The sequence below is a fragment of the Zosterops lateralis genome, assembly GCF_965231275.1.
Source record: "Zosterops lateralis genome assembly, chromosome: 4".
NCBI classification, from domain to species: Eukaryota; Metazoa; Chordata; class Aves; order Passeriformes; family Zosteropidae; genus Zosterops; species Zosterops lateralis.
Genome location: NC_139765.1, coordinates 27,267,017 through 27,283,679, shown reverse-complemented (window position 1 = coordinate 27,283,679; position 16,663 = coordinate 27,267,017). Strand labels below are relative to the sequence as shown.

At 37.1% G+C, this 16,663-nt stretch overlaps 1 protein-coding gene across 2 annotated transcripts in view; it reads left to right on the top strand.

Moving 5' to 3' along the window:
- The first annotated feature begins 5,823 nt into the window (after positions 1–5,823).
- The window catches only part of NR1H4 (nuclear receptor subfamily 1 group H member 4), a 36,076-nt gene continuing 25,236 nt past the window's right edge, over positions 5,824–16,663 (top strand). The window contains exons 1-2 of one of the 2 annotated variants that reach the window (XM_083860299.1): positions 5,824–5,961; positions 11,108–11,254. In XM_083860299.1, coding sequence (XP_083716425.1) covers positions 11,170–11,254 — 85 coding nt within the window. In that variant the 5' untranslated portion in view covers positions 5,824–5,961; positions 11,108–11,169. Of the gene's footprint in view, positions 5,962–11,107; positions 11,255–15,436; positions 15,510–16,663 lie in introns of those variants that run through there. The other variant, XM_083860300.1, reaches the window with a different exon arrangement.

Here is a 16,663-nt window from a genome sequence, read left to right as displayed (position 1 = left end):
AAGACCTTGGGCTGATGCTGCAAGCAGTGTGTTTCCAGACGTGCATCTGGCCCTACCTCTTCCTGCTGCTCTTGGTTGATCCCTGGATGGCCCCTTATCCTGATTTACTATGTTGCCTCCCCTGAGCCTGTTGCTATCAGCACCCTGGCCCATCTGGTACTGTGGAGCTGCGCTTAGCTCCAGTTTTATATCTTTATGAAACAGCCCTGCTCCTCCTAATGCTCCTGCTTCCTGATGTACAAGTCCCTGCCTTGCCAAAGGAAGAAGACAGCTTCTCCCAAACTGAGCACTGCAGTATTACTTCTAGTGGAATCTGATGTTCACTTTTTTCTTAGATGTGAAGGCAGATGTCATGACATCTCCATCAGCTGCTGAGTGTGCAATATTCCCATTTCCCCCTGGTTGGTCATGGAGTCCTTGAGACAGGATAGGGAGATTCCCCCAGGCTTTGCTCTGGGTACCTCTTGGGCATCTGATGCTGGCTCTGCAGCCCCCCCTCTCAAGGAATAATAAGAGCAGTCATCTGCCTGCAATGCGTCAGGGCATGGTAGAGCCTCCTCTAGAGTAATAAATTATAGAGCTGAGGGCTTAAGGTGACTCTGCCTTGCCAGATAGCATTAACAGACCTCGTCCTGCACCTCCTATGCTTTACACTCTCCATTCATATGAGGTCTAGTCTACACTCCTCTCCCCTCCTGAAAGAAATGGTTTCTTGGTAGCTACTGAACTAGTCCTTTTAAATATCTGTCTTTTCCTTGACACTAGACAAAGAATGAGAAAAAATAGAGGTTTAAATGTTTTCAGAATGAATTTACTTAGTGTGATTATTTTAACAATTTAAAAACCCATCTAGAAATTTTCTAATATTTATTTATTAATAATAATTCACTTGTCAGCTTTGACTTTTTTTAAAGAGAACTACTTATTAATGAAAGGACAGTGCTTTCATTTACTGGAATAGATCAACATTTCTTAACAATTTTATCTCTCCAAATATTTACCTAGATGAAGGCTAATGCCTATTGAACTCAATCACTATTACACTGTAAAACATCCAAATGTCAAGAGAAAAAAAAAATGTAAGAATAAAGTATATATTTATTTCGAGGCCTCTAGGAGAACTTCTTATCAGCTAATACTGTACCAACATGTTTAATTTAAAGCTGTGATTTCTTCAGGAACTTGTAAACTTGTAAATTCTAGAAGGGGGTAAGGGTGGAGAAGAACATGTAATATCAGTCTTAGTTAAAATTTAAAATAATGAGAGATAATCTAATGTGGAATACCAGAACTTATTAATAGAAAAACATGTCTGAATGTAGATCGAGTTTCCCCTACTGAAACTTAACTTTTGATCCTGTAGCTGATTCCACATATAGCCAGCTCTCCTCTTGCACCCAGGCAGAAGTAAGATGGTATCCTACATATATGATCTCACTAGAACATGTTGGCTAACGATTAACGCCCTGTCACCAGGGAGGAATTCCCCATCTTAGGATAGATTGTTTTGTCGTCATTTTACCCTTCATGACATTCCACTTAAAATACGCAAGTGACAAAGATTATTTCATCAGGGCAAAATATAAGATTATTGAATAAAATTTTGTCCTGCTCAGAAACTGAATAATCAGAAAGCGACCTGTAACAAAGAGGCTCTGATTAATGAAAGACTTATTGAACAGACTAAACTAATCTTAAATGCAGGACATAAAAAAAAAAAGATTAACAGACATTAGAGTTAACTTACTGAAACTTTGCACCCATTCCTTACCAATTTTTAAATTTGTACAGAAACAACCATATCTATTTAGATTGCTTAATTATCTTCAGATGACAAAATTCATTGCAATGCAAGCTTGTGATAATCTTAGACATCTTTCCAGAAATGAAATGGTGAGGGTGCCTGAGAGTAAGAAATGGCTGGTTTGAGGAGACAGACCATGGCCCAAAGTGGTGTAGAGGATCTGTGTGTAGAGGATGTAATGATAAATAAGGTGTGCCACAGGGATGAAAGAAGAGCTGAGGGTAACTGTTCTTTAGTGGCAACTGTTTATGGTCATGCTGTGAACACTTTCTGAGCTGAAACAGATGTTTTGTGCTGAGGCACCATTTAGTTCACATGATCTCTCAGATGCCTGCAGCATCATTCATTCCAGGAGTTGTAAGAATAAGGAAAAATAAGTCCTTGAGCACAAGTAGATCTTGGTCAATACACCTGTCCCTTGGCCTATGAAACAAACACAGATCCAAGGTATTTCATTCATGACTGCTGCAAATTGGATGTTTTGTCAGAAATGCCCATGTGTTTTCAGGGTATTAACAGCTCCAGGTGCGAGTTGGAAAAGCTGATTTATCTTTCAGCCAAACCAGATCTACTCCTTCTTGCAATTCTAACCTGCCCCAGGCTGATGTTCCCTATGTCAAGAAGATATGTTTGCTCACTAGCAAGACAGGAGGTTTCTCCCTTTGCATCTTGAGGAACAGAAATTAATCCATTGGCAGACATCTATCTGGCTTTAAGTCCTTGTCCTCAGCTTCCCTGTGGTAATGACTGTCTAAGGCAGGAAAGAAACTGCCTCCAGTTGTGCCAGGGGTGGTTGAAATTTTTGGTTGAAAACTTTCTTCACCATTAGGATTGTCAAGTATTGGAACAGTCTGCCCAGGGAAGTGGTTGAGTCACCAACCCTGGAGGTATTCAGAAGTTGTGTAGATGTGGCACTTATGGACATGGTTTACTGGTGGACATGGTGGTGTTGGGTTAATAGTTGGACTCAATGACCTTAGAGGTCTTCTGCAACCTGAATGGTTCTGCAGTTGTCATGTGTACAATGTTGTAGGAGCTCCAGGAAACTGGCTGTGAGTAGTCAGCAAGCTTTTCAGCTGTTGGAATAAAATTCTGAGCAAAAAGGAGCAGGTACTAATTATTTGTGGGTGTATTATTTTTGTGGGTTTTTTTAAATGTGTGATGATGCATTCATTTGGATGTGGAGAGAAGGAGGTGTTGAAGGTGAACACCCAGCCTACTTTTTTCTTCTTTTCCCCTATCTCTTTCTCTACTAGATTTTTCCCATCCACAATTTTGATGGCAAATTACTTTGTTGCCAGGATTTGTCTTGCCTTTCCATGAGGTACTTTGTCAGTGAAAGTGTGCAATGGCATTTATTTCAGTGGAGAAAAGACAGAGTAGCAGGAGGAGGAGCAAATGAGCTATGGCAAATACCCCCATTCTTTCACAGACTGTAAAGCTTATGTAGTGGTATTTTCTAGGCAGACAAATTTCTAGCTCTGAATGTTATCTATACCCCTGTTTTTGTTGCTGAACATGTATTTGAACTGGTAATAGTGTAGATGTAGTGTAGAACACATGTTGTTTTTCAATTACAGAAGTAATGTTACTATTGTCTGGAAAAGCTTCAGGATGCCAGATAATATTCTGAAATTTTAAAAATTATAGAATGCAATGCTATCTTAGAGAAGATATTTCATTTATAAGTATCTGTGTTTGAATATCTCCCCATTCTATTCTCTCCCCTGATGTTGTGTGATGCTATGCAATCTCTTGAAATCCCTTAGAAGATGCATTTGATTTGCTCCAATTCCTTTCTCTTCAATTCTCATATGTACATGAACCACAATAAATATGAACACCTGTATTTAACCAGTAATACCACTTATTAGTGCTACAGGCAACATCTCCTCTTTTGATCATGTGGATTATTTCTTTGCTATTTCCAATAATATCTTGATAAGTGTACAAAGCACAACTTTGGCATTGCCTCTTTATCATTGTAAGGAAAGTAAAAATGTTTTAATGCAACAAATGTGTTGGTGAATAGGGGCATTAAATTCCATTTCCTTTGGCTAAACTCTTAGCTGTCTGACAACATCCACACAGAGGAAAATGCTTTTTAGGAAAGAATATTTCTTGAAAGTTAGTCTCTAGAGACTTCTAAAAAGCAATTGCTCTGTGCCACCAGCTATATCAGACTGGCAGAAGCTGAATGATGAAAAAGAAATTTCAGATCTTTGGAACTTACTTAGAGACTTAAAGCTCCATCAGACATAACATTTGTTGGACTTCTTGGCTCCACTTCTGCTTTTTCTCCTGATATGGAACAAAACCCATCACTGGCCTCAGGATGACCAAATAAATTGTTTTTTTGGCATGTGTTTTCTAGGCACCACTATATAGTGGACATATAGTGGAAAGTCATAGATGGGCTTGCTTGTTGGCATGTTGGCATACTTGACTGAAGAGACCACCTGCCTCCTGTGGGCAGGGTTGTTTTGGAAGAATTCTCTTATTTGAAAGTACTTTGTTGACTTTGCTAAACATGAATTTGTCAAAGAGAAATCTCATTGTTTATGGAATTGAGCTAGTGTTCAGGGAGTCAGAAATGAGGACTGAGAGTGCCTTAGTCTTAAATGTATTTATCATGTGTCCATTGCCTAATGGAATGAGCCGTAGGCATAAATCCTTGGAAACAGCAGTCCCTTGGGAGTTAGTGCCCAGTGACAGCCTTACAGCAGCATTCTCCCATTGCTCTTTTCAGAAATCTGTCATACCACAAGTGTTTGGGTGGCTACGAGGTGAATTTGCAAGGGACAGAACACATAAAAGAGACTCATTATTAATAATATTTTCATGAGTAGTATAGAGAATTTATAGAGAATTTGAGTTTCCCTGATAAAAGCTTGAGGATTAATATACCTTTTTAAAGTATTATTTTTTTCTCTTAAAATGAGACAAAGTGAAGGAATTTTATTCTTGGTAATTCTAGGGCCAGCAGCTCTCACCTTTCTCAGAGAAACGACTGTGTTTGCTGCCCAGTGTCTCTCTTTGCTCAAGTAGCCTGTGCCTCTGTGTATTCAATCTTGCTCAGACAGTGCAAATATGTAGGGAAGGGTGGATATCATATACTGTGTGACAATCATGAACTCACTTACCATGAGTGATGCTGTCAGTAGTCTCCTCTGACTGAAATTTGTCAGTCCCACTGCCAGAGTAACTCATGCCCATTGGGTAAGTTTAGCAATGCAAACCAGGGAATTATTATGCTTCCTCGGTAGGTGGGATGTTGAAATAAAACAACCTCAATCCATTCCTCTTCACTTTAATTTCCTCTGCAGGGTAAATGGGGATGTTGTGGTTGGAGGTCCCCTTTATGTCAGTGACAGCACATCAGCATTCTCAGATACAGTGCAACCCACTCAAGGATGTGGTTTTCCATCTACAGGTACCAATTTCTTCCCCCTGTTCACAACTAGTGCATGAGTCTGATAGATTTAAAATTAGGGGCCTCAGTTTCTTGTCAAAAGCTTTATGTGATGAGCCCAAATCAAAATAATTCTGTGTTTTAGAGACTGTTGAATATATAGGAATTAAACTTTAATGTCCTCACATCCCTGTGATGTTATAATGTATAGCCTATTCTGCTTCAGTACACAGTATAATGCTCAGTCTCCCTAAAAAGTGTGAAAAATAACAGAAAGACTTAAAAATCAAGTTTATGTCTAGGAATAATATCTGGGCTCTTTGGACGGGAAAGACAAGGAGGCTGAGGATGTAATAAAAATGTACAAGTGGAAGGAAAGTGTTATAATTAGCAACAAGCTACTATCATCCCACTGTCTGAGATAACTTCCACTCTGCACTCAGTCAGAGTATTAATGAGCATCTCAAATCTCTGTGCTGATGGTCAAGCTGGAATTCACAACATTTTAATACGGTCCATGTTTGGAGAGTTTCGCAAAGAAAGAATTGTTAATGAGTAATCCTTGTCCATTAGGGCACTGAGCCAATAAACCCAAGCTTTGATTCATTGTGTTATCACTACAGACTTCTGCTAAACATGAAAGAAAAGCAAAACAAAAATGTTCCTATGTAAAAACCATTAGGATACTGAACTGGGTGCAGAATTGTCTTACATCCCGTCATCTGCAGTCTTCCGGAAAAGAGAAGTAAGTAATAATTCCTTAAACTGATAACTCTTGTTGTTGTCTAGTACAAAATCAATTTTATCACCTGAATTATTTAGTGCATATTAATGGAAAAAGTTAATTGGGAAAAATGGTAAGGTGAGAAATAAGGTCATGTTGAATTTTTTTTTTAGAAAGCTAGTTTCTGTGTGTCACTGGAACAGAAGGTGTAAGTTTGATATTGAGATGTTCTTGCAATAGCACTATCTGGTTAATTGTGTGCATTAACTTTGAAATTATATTAGTTTGATTTTTTTTTTATCCTTTTAGAAACAGGAAATATTTTCAATGTAATTTATGGGAGAACAGAGAAAAATCCGGAAAGGCAAAATTATATTTGTTTTGTACAGTTTTTTCTTTGACAGTTCTGTGAACAGGTTCCAAGTGCATTTTCCAAAGTTGAAGACTTTAGCACATATTTCACATAAATAGGAAGAGTAAAAGGGGGTTTCAAATTTCAAGTGATTACTATTTGAATCCATTACTAGTTTTTAAGAAAATGTAATTCTACTCTAAATTAACTCTACTCTAAGTTCCTGCTACTCGTTTATCTTCAAAAAACTCTAACTGTGGCGGAACCCGCTTGGCTTTTTTTATTTTTATTGCTATTGCTTGTGTTACAGAGAACCTGGAGGTTGGGAATTATATGGGAATTGCACTAGTCTAAGTGGCAGTCCAAAACCAAGTTAGAAGTGGAGGGCTTGCAGTATTTTCAGGTGAGACATGAAAAGTATGCTGGTGAAAGCAAGAAACATACAAATGGTGTTTAGGAGGTAATCCCAAGCAGAGTCAGAAGCTGCCCCCACTCTTTGCAGTTACTTGCCTGCTTACAGAAATGCGATTGATACTCCTCATAAAGTTTTCAGTTCTCTACGGTTCTGGAAAGGTACGGTACCTGGTTTTGCTTCAGAAACCTGGTTTTGCTTCAGAATTAAGAAGTAGGAATATATTGGGTTTTCTCCTGTGTCTCTTTCCTGCTCTGATTTTAAAATCCATATTAAGAAATAAAACAGAAAATTTTGAATAAACACAGTAACACTAGTCCTGCCTCAGCTTCTCAAACTTGCTCATATGGTTGCTTGAGTTTTGCACCAGTTGCTGTGTAGTTGCCTGTAGTGCTGTTCTTGCCAAAATGACCTGAGGGCAGCAGGCTGGAAATAGAGAGCATGAATCTTCCTAATGCTTTCAGGTCCCTTTGATGCACTTTAAAACAAACAGATAAGCAAATAAAATAGCTTCTTAAATAACTGAGGCACTGAATTAAATATTCTACAGAAAAGCTATGAGGCCACATCAAAAGCCTGTGAATGAGATGGAAATCTATCTTCCCATTGATGTTAACAATATTTGGATTGGGCCATAGATTACTGATGTTACTGAAATTTCTCTTTGAGCAATAGGCAGTCAGATGTGTGAAGAATAGGAAAATATTATGGGACAGATGGAAGGAAACGTTCTCCACTAATATTCGTGAAAGATTTTGCATGTGCTTTGATATATCTTCCTTTGCTGAGTAATTGAAATAGATTCAGTCATTCTTCTGAAGGTAAATCACAATTAGACTGTCATGGAGCTTTTCTGATGATCAAATGTATTTTTACATTACTTGAAAGTGTAGGGCCATGATGCTTTTGTTTTCAGTGAGCTCAGTTGATTTAACTTTAATCATTTCAGCAAGAGACTTGGCTTTGCTTACACAGAAGCCAGGGAAAGCTTTACTATTGACCATAGCAAGGTCAGGGGTAGTACACAGATAAGAGCCAATAACAAAGCTGAAACCTAGAGTTCAGTGGTAAGCCCAACTGTGTATACATACATATTTGTATACCTGATGAACATACATTCCATAAGAAATCAGAATAAATATGTATATACAACTATACAGTGGAAAACCAAGCCCCATATATAATAATATGCATATAAATTTTCTTAGTTAAACATAGAACATGTAAGCACACATTGATTGTTCTGAAGTATGTTAAAGGTTACATGAAATAAAATTTTATGCGATTTGGAGCTCTTAACATGCAGTTGAAGACAATAATCTCAAGCAATTGGGCACATATTTTATTTTATACATACTGATCTCTGTTTCTCTTTGCTGTATATTTTTGGCTATGGAAACAATCTCCAAAGGTGGTGGAGTACACTGGTTCATTAAAAAAGTTAATTAAAAATTATTTGGAAAAAGAAGCTTTCTAATTTATCACATGCCTCTTCTTTTCTCTTGAAAGGCTCTTGTTTCTGGAGAGCAATATTTATTTCCTGTGCTTCTATTGCCTTTATTTCAGCTTTTAAACGTCAGATGCTCTTTGTTTTTGTTGTTACACCTCAGGATGGAGTATCAGTCCAATATAGTGACCTACATTATTTCCCAAAACTAAATATTGTATGGAGTAAGGATAGCTTAGATGCTCTGTACTGTGTACCTACCATAGGTCTTAGAGCTGGAAATCAGCATCTGCAGCTTTTAAAATCATGTGAAATTAATTATATGGATAAATTTATTGTAGGTTAGCTCATAGCAGGCTGGACACAGGAGGAAAATCAAAGCCAAGTATCAATCAGTATTTAATGAAGAGTGATGTTCAGTGAAATTTACAGTACCAAAGCTAGATGCATTGGAAAATACATTTCTGGCCTTTTTTGTGGTGATCTTGTGCCTTGCAGAAACCCCAAGAATATAGAAGTAATCTCTTCCATGAAATCTAGTAAATGGTCTACATCAGCTGGATATATTCAAGACAATGAAGTATTATAAAAGTGGGAATTGTAAAATCATCATGAACATTTGGCTTGAACTGAATCCATCCAGACAAAAAATTTATGTGGCAGGAGTGAAGAGTTACCAAACCTGTCATGTCCTACAATAGAGCAGAATATTGAGGACAAATATGTCCTCAAGACCCTTACTATCAACAAAGAAGTATTAATAACTTGAAGGTTGGGATTTTGTGTGTGTATGTAAAGAATAATAGATTCTAAGGAGTCCGTCTTGAGGTTAAAGAGGGGCATTATACAATGATATGTTAAAAAATGGAATGTCCTCAAAGAAATGAGAAAAGTTTATAGACATATCAAAGAGGCTGTAAAAACACAGATGCTTTATAAGCATTTAGGAACACAGATTGCCCGCTTTCTTCTTTATTTGCAGCACAAAGTAGCAGGATCCAGAATATAAAAATTACAAGCTAAGAAGTTATTCATTGAAAGTCTGACCATATGCTGGCAGTAAATACTTTTAAATAGATGTCTTCTTGGGACTGTATTTAAAGTATTTTGATATAACTTCTAACGTTCCTTAAGAAGATAAATTCTAGGCTCTGTATGAACATACACATTTACAATCCCAGTGCTGATGTTAGGTGTTGCAGTGTTAGGCCCTCAAACAGGGCCTGATGAGGAGACATGAGAAGTGGTAGAAGTGGTGGAACAGTCTTCATGGCTGTAAGGAGAGCTGATCCTGCAAGGAATTCTAAGGGCTGCACTCCCATGGGCTCTAAGGAAGATATTAAAAGGTTTGGACATGAGGAGAGGGAGCTGATGGCCTTTCTTCTCTGGTCTTCAACAAGAAAATCAAGAAAAATATTCATTAGCTCTCTGAAAATATCTCATTGCTGGCCATTATAATGGTCCTGACTGTGCCACTGTCTTCTCCTGTCAGAGAACACTTGTAATGGGCTGTAAGAGAAATCCCATTCCAAGGGTTTGTCATTGATATTGTTTGAGAAATCTCTCTGTCAGGAATTTTAAGACCTTAGAGCCATGTGAGTAGCCCCACCTCTTGATTTCAGCAGATAACTTCCCTGGAAAATGAGGCAGCAAGGCAATAAAATGGTTGGAAGTAAACGTGGACCTAGTAGGGTGGCTGGGCCAGTTGCCAAACCCCATCCAAGATACATGGGGTTTTTCTGCTGTTGCAAAACTGTGTTTTTGTGCTAGATTTGAGACTCTCTGTTTATATGTGATTTGCCACAAAACCCTATCTGGTCTGTGAAACAAGTAGCTTTTGACATTTCTAAGTAAACTGTTTAAATTATCTGTGGGCAGACATTTAAAATGCATCTGTCTAATTAGGAGGCCTCTGTTTATGTTAAAAAAGAACTTGATGAATCCTTATGGACAAATCTGAATATAATTACAGAGTGCGCTTGCCACTCTCACAAGCTACTTCCCAGCCTGCTCAGCACTGGGGCCTCCTGGGGCATTCAGGTTTTTTTTTTGTCAGATGACTTCACTTCTGCTCAAGAGATATGCTAAGCCCTCACTGGGAAGCAGACTGGGCTGTAACTCTCAAATGCCTTCAGCAAGTGGAATTACAGTCCCAGGGACAGTCCCATGGTAATAAAACCAAATAAAGAATTAAGATTATAAACCAAAGGAAAACGGATTGCTGTCAACTTTATGCAGAATCCTCTTGGTGTCTGTATAAACCCTTGAGACATCTACTTGTTGGAGCTCTATATTCTCCTGTCGGTCCTGCCCCAAATACAATCTGGAGCTGGCCCACTCCACCCATGTGTGCTGGGCAAGGGAGCCCTGGCACACCTCTCCCAGTCTCCCCAAGTGTGAGTTGTGTGGCTCTTGAGACCACAGAGAGGACGAACGGATGGGCGAGCCTGGTTATCAGAGGCTTTCTGTGTTTGTCACCATTTATCTTGTTCAGTAATTACTGAAGACAAGATAAAGAGCTGGTCCCTAGAAATTAAACTCAGGTTTCCTGTCTGTGTTCTTCTGATCTAACCATAAGCTTACACTTTTTCAGTAAGTGAAAGCAATTAAATGATGATAGGGTGGTGAAAAATAAGGCAAATAATTGGTGTTGCATGGTAGGGGTCTGGGCAGCATACCCTCAGGAGGTCAGGCCAATGCTTCAGTCTGAATATTTGAATAAATTTGGACATGAACCACTTTTAATTTAAAATTAACAGAAACAGGGTGAATAAAATATGGCACAGCAAGGATAAAACAAACAGGCTGGATGTAGCATTTTATTTAAAGGCTGAATTAGGTATTGTAATTTCAAGACAATGTTACAGCAACTATTAAAATAACCTCGTGCATCCTGCTTTACACTAGATACACCAAAGTTAGTTATCTTGTTTTAAATATTCTTTTTGCTTTGTAGGTTTCAGGGTCTCTTTTAAACCTCCTGTTTAATCCGCATATTCCTCCTGAACTGAAGAATAAATGGGATCTGAAATGAATTTAATAGGACATCATCAGCTAGCCACTGCTGATGGATTTCCCCTTGCTGAAGGTCCTCATCTGTTTGGTAAGTCACCAAATTAGGTTGAAATAGCAAGCTGTCCTATACTCAGAAACCTAGAAGGAAATGGACTGATATTTCAGGTCCATTTCAAGAAAGATATGTGGCTGAAACATGCCAACCTTCTTGAATCTTCAATACTTCTGAGAGGAATAACAAACAGTAGATCTGTGGTGTTAATGTAATCCTGCACATTACTGCTGTCATCACTGCTCATAGCAGAACCTGTAGGTTGTTTTCGTGGCACTCTTCTAATCCAGGAGATCATTTGGCAAAAACAGACCTTTGTATGGAGGCTGGATATTACCTTCATGTGAGTCACTTAAATCAAGCTGAGCTGATATATTTCCAGTTAATCTGTAATGAAATTATAGTGCAATGTATTTGCATTGCCATATTATGCAAATTCATGAAAGTAATTTCACCTAAATTAAAATCTTTTGTCTTGTTAAGACCACTGAAAACTTATCCTATCAACTTCAGTGAACAAGAAAATTTATAAAGCAGGCTGGAAGATTCTCCTTGCTCCAATTCCACTGATTTTTTTAAGGCTAAGCATGAGCTTGTTGATGAGTGAAAAATTATTGGTCAATATTTTTATAAGCATGGGTAAGCTGTTTTCTGGTATATGTACTGCTAAGAAAAAAAATAATACTTTTTTTAGCCTTTCATTTGACAAGAGAGTGGGTCTTTCATTGAGTAAGTGATATACATTGAGGGCCTCACACACAATACAGACCCCCACAAAATGTTGCAACACTTCAGAAGTTTACAGTCCATATAAGACCAGAATTCTGCCTTTTTAATTGCTGGAAAAATCAAACACATTCCAGTTTCATCTGTCTGAAGCAAGAGTAGTGCCTGGGGCATGGAAGGAAGGACTTTGGCATGCAGAGCCACTCCAGCTGCAGAGCCCCTAGAAGTCAGGACCATCTCTACAAGTCATGCCACCTGCAGTGTCCTGGTTCCATACAGCTAAAATAAAGCATGATCACTAATGATAAGCAGAGCTCATTTTATTATTGTGTGTTACTGTTTTTTTCCGTCTTTGTTTTGGGATTTGGTTGGAGAATTGTTTTGGAGTTGTTAAAAAAATTTATGCTATCAGCTAAATGACTCCTTGGCTACCTCTTCATTCCAATGTCAGGCTATGATATACAGAGAGGAGAATGATGTTCAAATCTAGGGTGCCAAATCCAGTCATCATTTGAAAATTCCTGCATACCCCAGTTACTACAGATTTCTGTCAAGAAATTTCCCCCCAATATTTACTTTTTCATTAATCACTTCATTATTTTTAAGGAGTAATGATAAGGTTGCTAGAAAATACAAGGAAGAATGTTAATGTAAAATACTTTCCCTCCACAAGGTAATCTTACTTAAAAATTGTGAAGTTTTCAGAAAAGGGATTGTGTCTCTCATTATAGGTGTTCAGAGCTTAGCACAATGGAGATTTAATTCAGACTGACATTTCTGTAACAGAAAGACATAATGTATTAAGGAGTTGAATCAGGGGTCCCATTAGGAAGAAAACTTAGCACTCCTGATATGTTTCACTTAAGCTGACTTTTGTTTTGTGGGGTGTCACTCTAATATGGTATCTTTTTTGCTTTTAAAGCTGGAAAAAAGCCTATCAGAAGTGATATGCAACTGAGTGCACAGAGAAAGTTACTCATTGTGAAAATATGACTCCATCTCTGCAAAACACTTGTAGGAAATGTTTTTGCCTCTCAATTCTTTATCTTTGTAATTTATTTGCAATTTTTGACATTCAGTTTTGGCAGAAAGTGACTTGTGAACCCCAGAAAAGAGGAACAAAGCTTTTGTTTCAGATGGTCCTTATAATGCATGTTTCTTTTAGGTCTTCTCATACATTGCAGCTCACAAGGAAAAAATTCTGGCTTACAAACATTACCCTTTATACAAACCAGTCTCCTTTATTCAAAGATGCATACTCACATTGTGTAAAAGCCTTGGAAATACATTTTGTTTTCACCATGCTTTGTTCAGTCTATGGGGAGAGTGTCCTTAGACCTTCAAAAGCAAATCCAATTGCACCTCCAAACATTAGCTCCAGGTTCAGGTCTTTCAAAAGAAATGATGTCAATTCTAAGTGGATTGTGCTTTGAGCCTCATCACCATGGTAATTCCAGGGCACTTCTACGTCCTTAGCCTCAGGAATTCTAGATGCAGCAGGTTTCAGAAAAAAGGTTTTTTCCAAAATTCCAACTGTTTTCTACCTTTCAGTAGGTGAAAATTGTATGTTGCCATTTTAACAGTATATGTCTAAGGTATAGAATCCCTGTATGTCTTTAGAGTTAGTGTGTTTTAACCATAGTTTTTCACTTCTGTAGTTATGAGTCCCTGGGAGAAGGGCCTCAAAATTCAAATGATGAAGGATCTTTAACCTAGTTAGAGTGAGCATCCTTCCCTTCCATCCTGTCTTTCTGCAAACTGCTTTTCTTTTTCTAACTCTCTACTCAAGTGATTTATATATTTTTGTAGCACCTGAAATATACACAGTATGTGACTCAAACTATCATTTCTATGATAAGTAAGTTGCAAGCCTCTAAAATACCAGCTCCATTCTATTTTCTGTGAAAGCACCTTATATAGAACTTCTTAGTATGCAAGTTACTAAGTGCAAAATTTCAAAAATTACAGAAATGGAATTATTTCTAGGACTCTGAAAAGAAAATTACATGCTTAGTTTGAATGAAGACCTATTTAAAGTATTTTCAAGTATTTCAAATATTTTTTGATGGCCTGAAAATGTTTTCTTGCAGTGTGACATTAAAACATAGCAAGGCAAAAAATGCCACCCTCACTGTGTCCCTAACTGGGAAAGAAGCTTCTGGGGGAAATGAAAATGCTTAAAAGCTGTATTGAATGTATGAGGAATTGTATGAGGAACAAGAAGGAAAAAAAATGAAGACATGTAACAAAGGGAGGGGGAAAAGCAATATATCAAAACTTCTTAATGAGAGAACAGCAAATACCATTGAAAATTTTTGTTGACAGAGAACAGTGCCTATGAAGAGCTTAAAAAGCCGTCTCCTTTTAGGTAAATCTGCAGATTTTTTCTGTTTGTTTTCTTTTTTTTCCTTTTGTTGTTGTATTTTGTTTTGTTTTTATTTGGTTTGTGGTTTTGGTCTTTGTTGGTTGGTTGGTTGGTTTTTTGTTTCATTAGGGTTTTTCTGTTGTTGTTTGGTTTGCTTTTTTGTTTTTGTTTTTGTTGTGTTTGTTGTTTTTTTTTTTTTTTTTTTTTTTTTTTTTTTTTTTTTTTTTTTTGTGTGTGTGTGTGTGTTTTATTACTATTTAATAAAAACTAGTAATAAAAAAGTCAGTAGGGTCAAGTGTCCAAACTGATTAAACAGCTTCAATTCCATAAGATGTGTTAAATATCTTCTTGTCTTTAGCACCACCTGGCAGTTGATTCAACATCTGGCTTCATCACTGCAGAGAATACAATTAGGCTTATAACTGACCCCCAAATCAAAAATAAACAAGCCAGCACAAATTAAGACAGAAAACATTGGATGCATAATAATTATTAAGAGAGCCAAACTAAACAGAGTGGCAATGTAAGTAAAAAGAAATAATGAGAAGGACAGATTGGATGTGGCTTTCAGCAACCTGTTCAAGAGAAAGGTGTCCCTTCCTATTTCAGGGTTTGGAGCTAGATCCCAAGGGATCTTTAAGGTCCCTTCCAGCCCAAATCATTCTATCTTGCCATATAGACGTGTCCAGTATGTCCACTTTGGCCTTCTTTTGAGAATGCAACATTTCTGCACTTAAAAACCTGCTTGCTGTGATACTGGCGTGGTTACTCTATTGCACAGAACCACCTGACCTTACCAAATATTTATTGATACAAAATTTTGTTGTAACTAAACCACAATACGTACAAAAATACAATGGCTAGGCTACTTGCAGGCATCCCCTCAAACTGGTAATCAAATTCTATCCAGGTAAATCCACACTGGGAACAGACATTGTTTCCGGCATTTACGAATAAGTTGCTCATAATGAAGTTAATTAGTAAACTTTATAACCTCTGGTCTGTGTCACTCCTTTCTAATCTTAAAGAAAGTTCCCACAGTAAAGAAGTGAACAGGACACAAACAAAGCAGAGTTAAGAAGTTTCATGTATATATAGACTTTGGGAGATAAAAAAGAAAAAAGAGAGGGAAATGAGGACTGAGGTATCTTAAGGAGAGTGTTTTTCGCCAAGAAATGGTCAGACTGATCACAGCCTGAGGTAGGATATTGCTATATTGTCACTTGGATATTTTTGTTATCTATTCTTGCACTCTTCTTTGAAATTGTAAGGTTCTTGTAGGTTTTTTAAACCAAATGATCTTTAAAAGATATGCAAATAATTTGTTTGGAATGAAAAACCAGGATTTCGTTAATGGCTGTGCCATGGTTTCTGAATTACCTAATTCTGAATATTATTATTTTATTATATTCCTTCATGAATAAGGAAGGAGATTCAGGAGTTTGCATTCTAAATCCACTTAGAATTTAGTTCTCTTTTTTGAACTTCATATTAGTGGAACAATAACTTTTATATTAAAATGTGATCTCATTGTAATTTCTGTAATATTCTGCATAAAATTACCTTTAGCATGCACAAAATCTCAGTATAATTCTGTGAACTGAAAACATTTCCTTTATTCCTGCAAGGAATATTTCTATGAGTCAAATTTTTTTTGCCGTTTCATGTAAAATATTCTGTGTAAAACTTAAAGTAACAAAAGTAAAACAATCTAATAAGTTTCAGTTACAAGTAGAAAAAATATTTGTAAAACAATGACCACATGCATAGGAAAGTTTCACTTTGTCTTTAGTAAGCTTTCAATAATTTTGTAATAGGTTTCAATTGAAAAACACTTATTTACAAAAGATAAGATTTGCAAATAGAAAAAAATCTTCAGCTGTAAGTAACTTAACTTTTGTGTGTGCTTAACTAGTCTTTCCCAAAAAATCTGAAAGGTATCCTTCCAAAAGAAAAACGGTATGTTTCAAAATATTTTAGACCACACAAACAAAATGTGGATGTAGGCCAGTGAGCTCATTTCTGATTTCACTTTCACTGCTTATACTTCTGCAACTGCAATGATTTTACTGGGCTGCTAATGCTTTAGTTGCATGAGACCAGTCCACCCCAGACCTCTACTAATACATCTATCTGGAGAAAAGCTTATGTACGTCCCGCTTTGTAAGATAAGATTACTTTTCTTTTGTGATAAGAAATTATTTGGTCTAGACTCTCATGTACTGGTCTACAGGTAAATCATGTTCAGGTCTACTTAAAACAAACCAAACCAAAACCAAACAAAAACCCCTCAAAACTTCAAGCTAAAGTTGGGAAACCTATGTAATTGCAACCTAATTATCTTCAAAAATGAT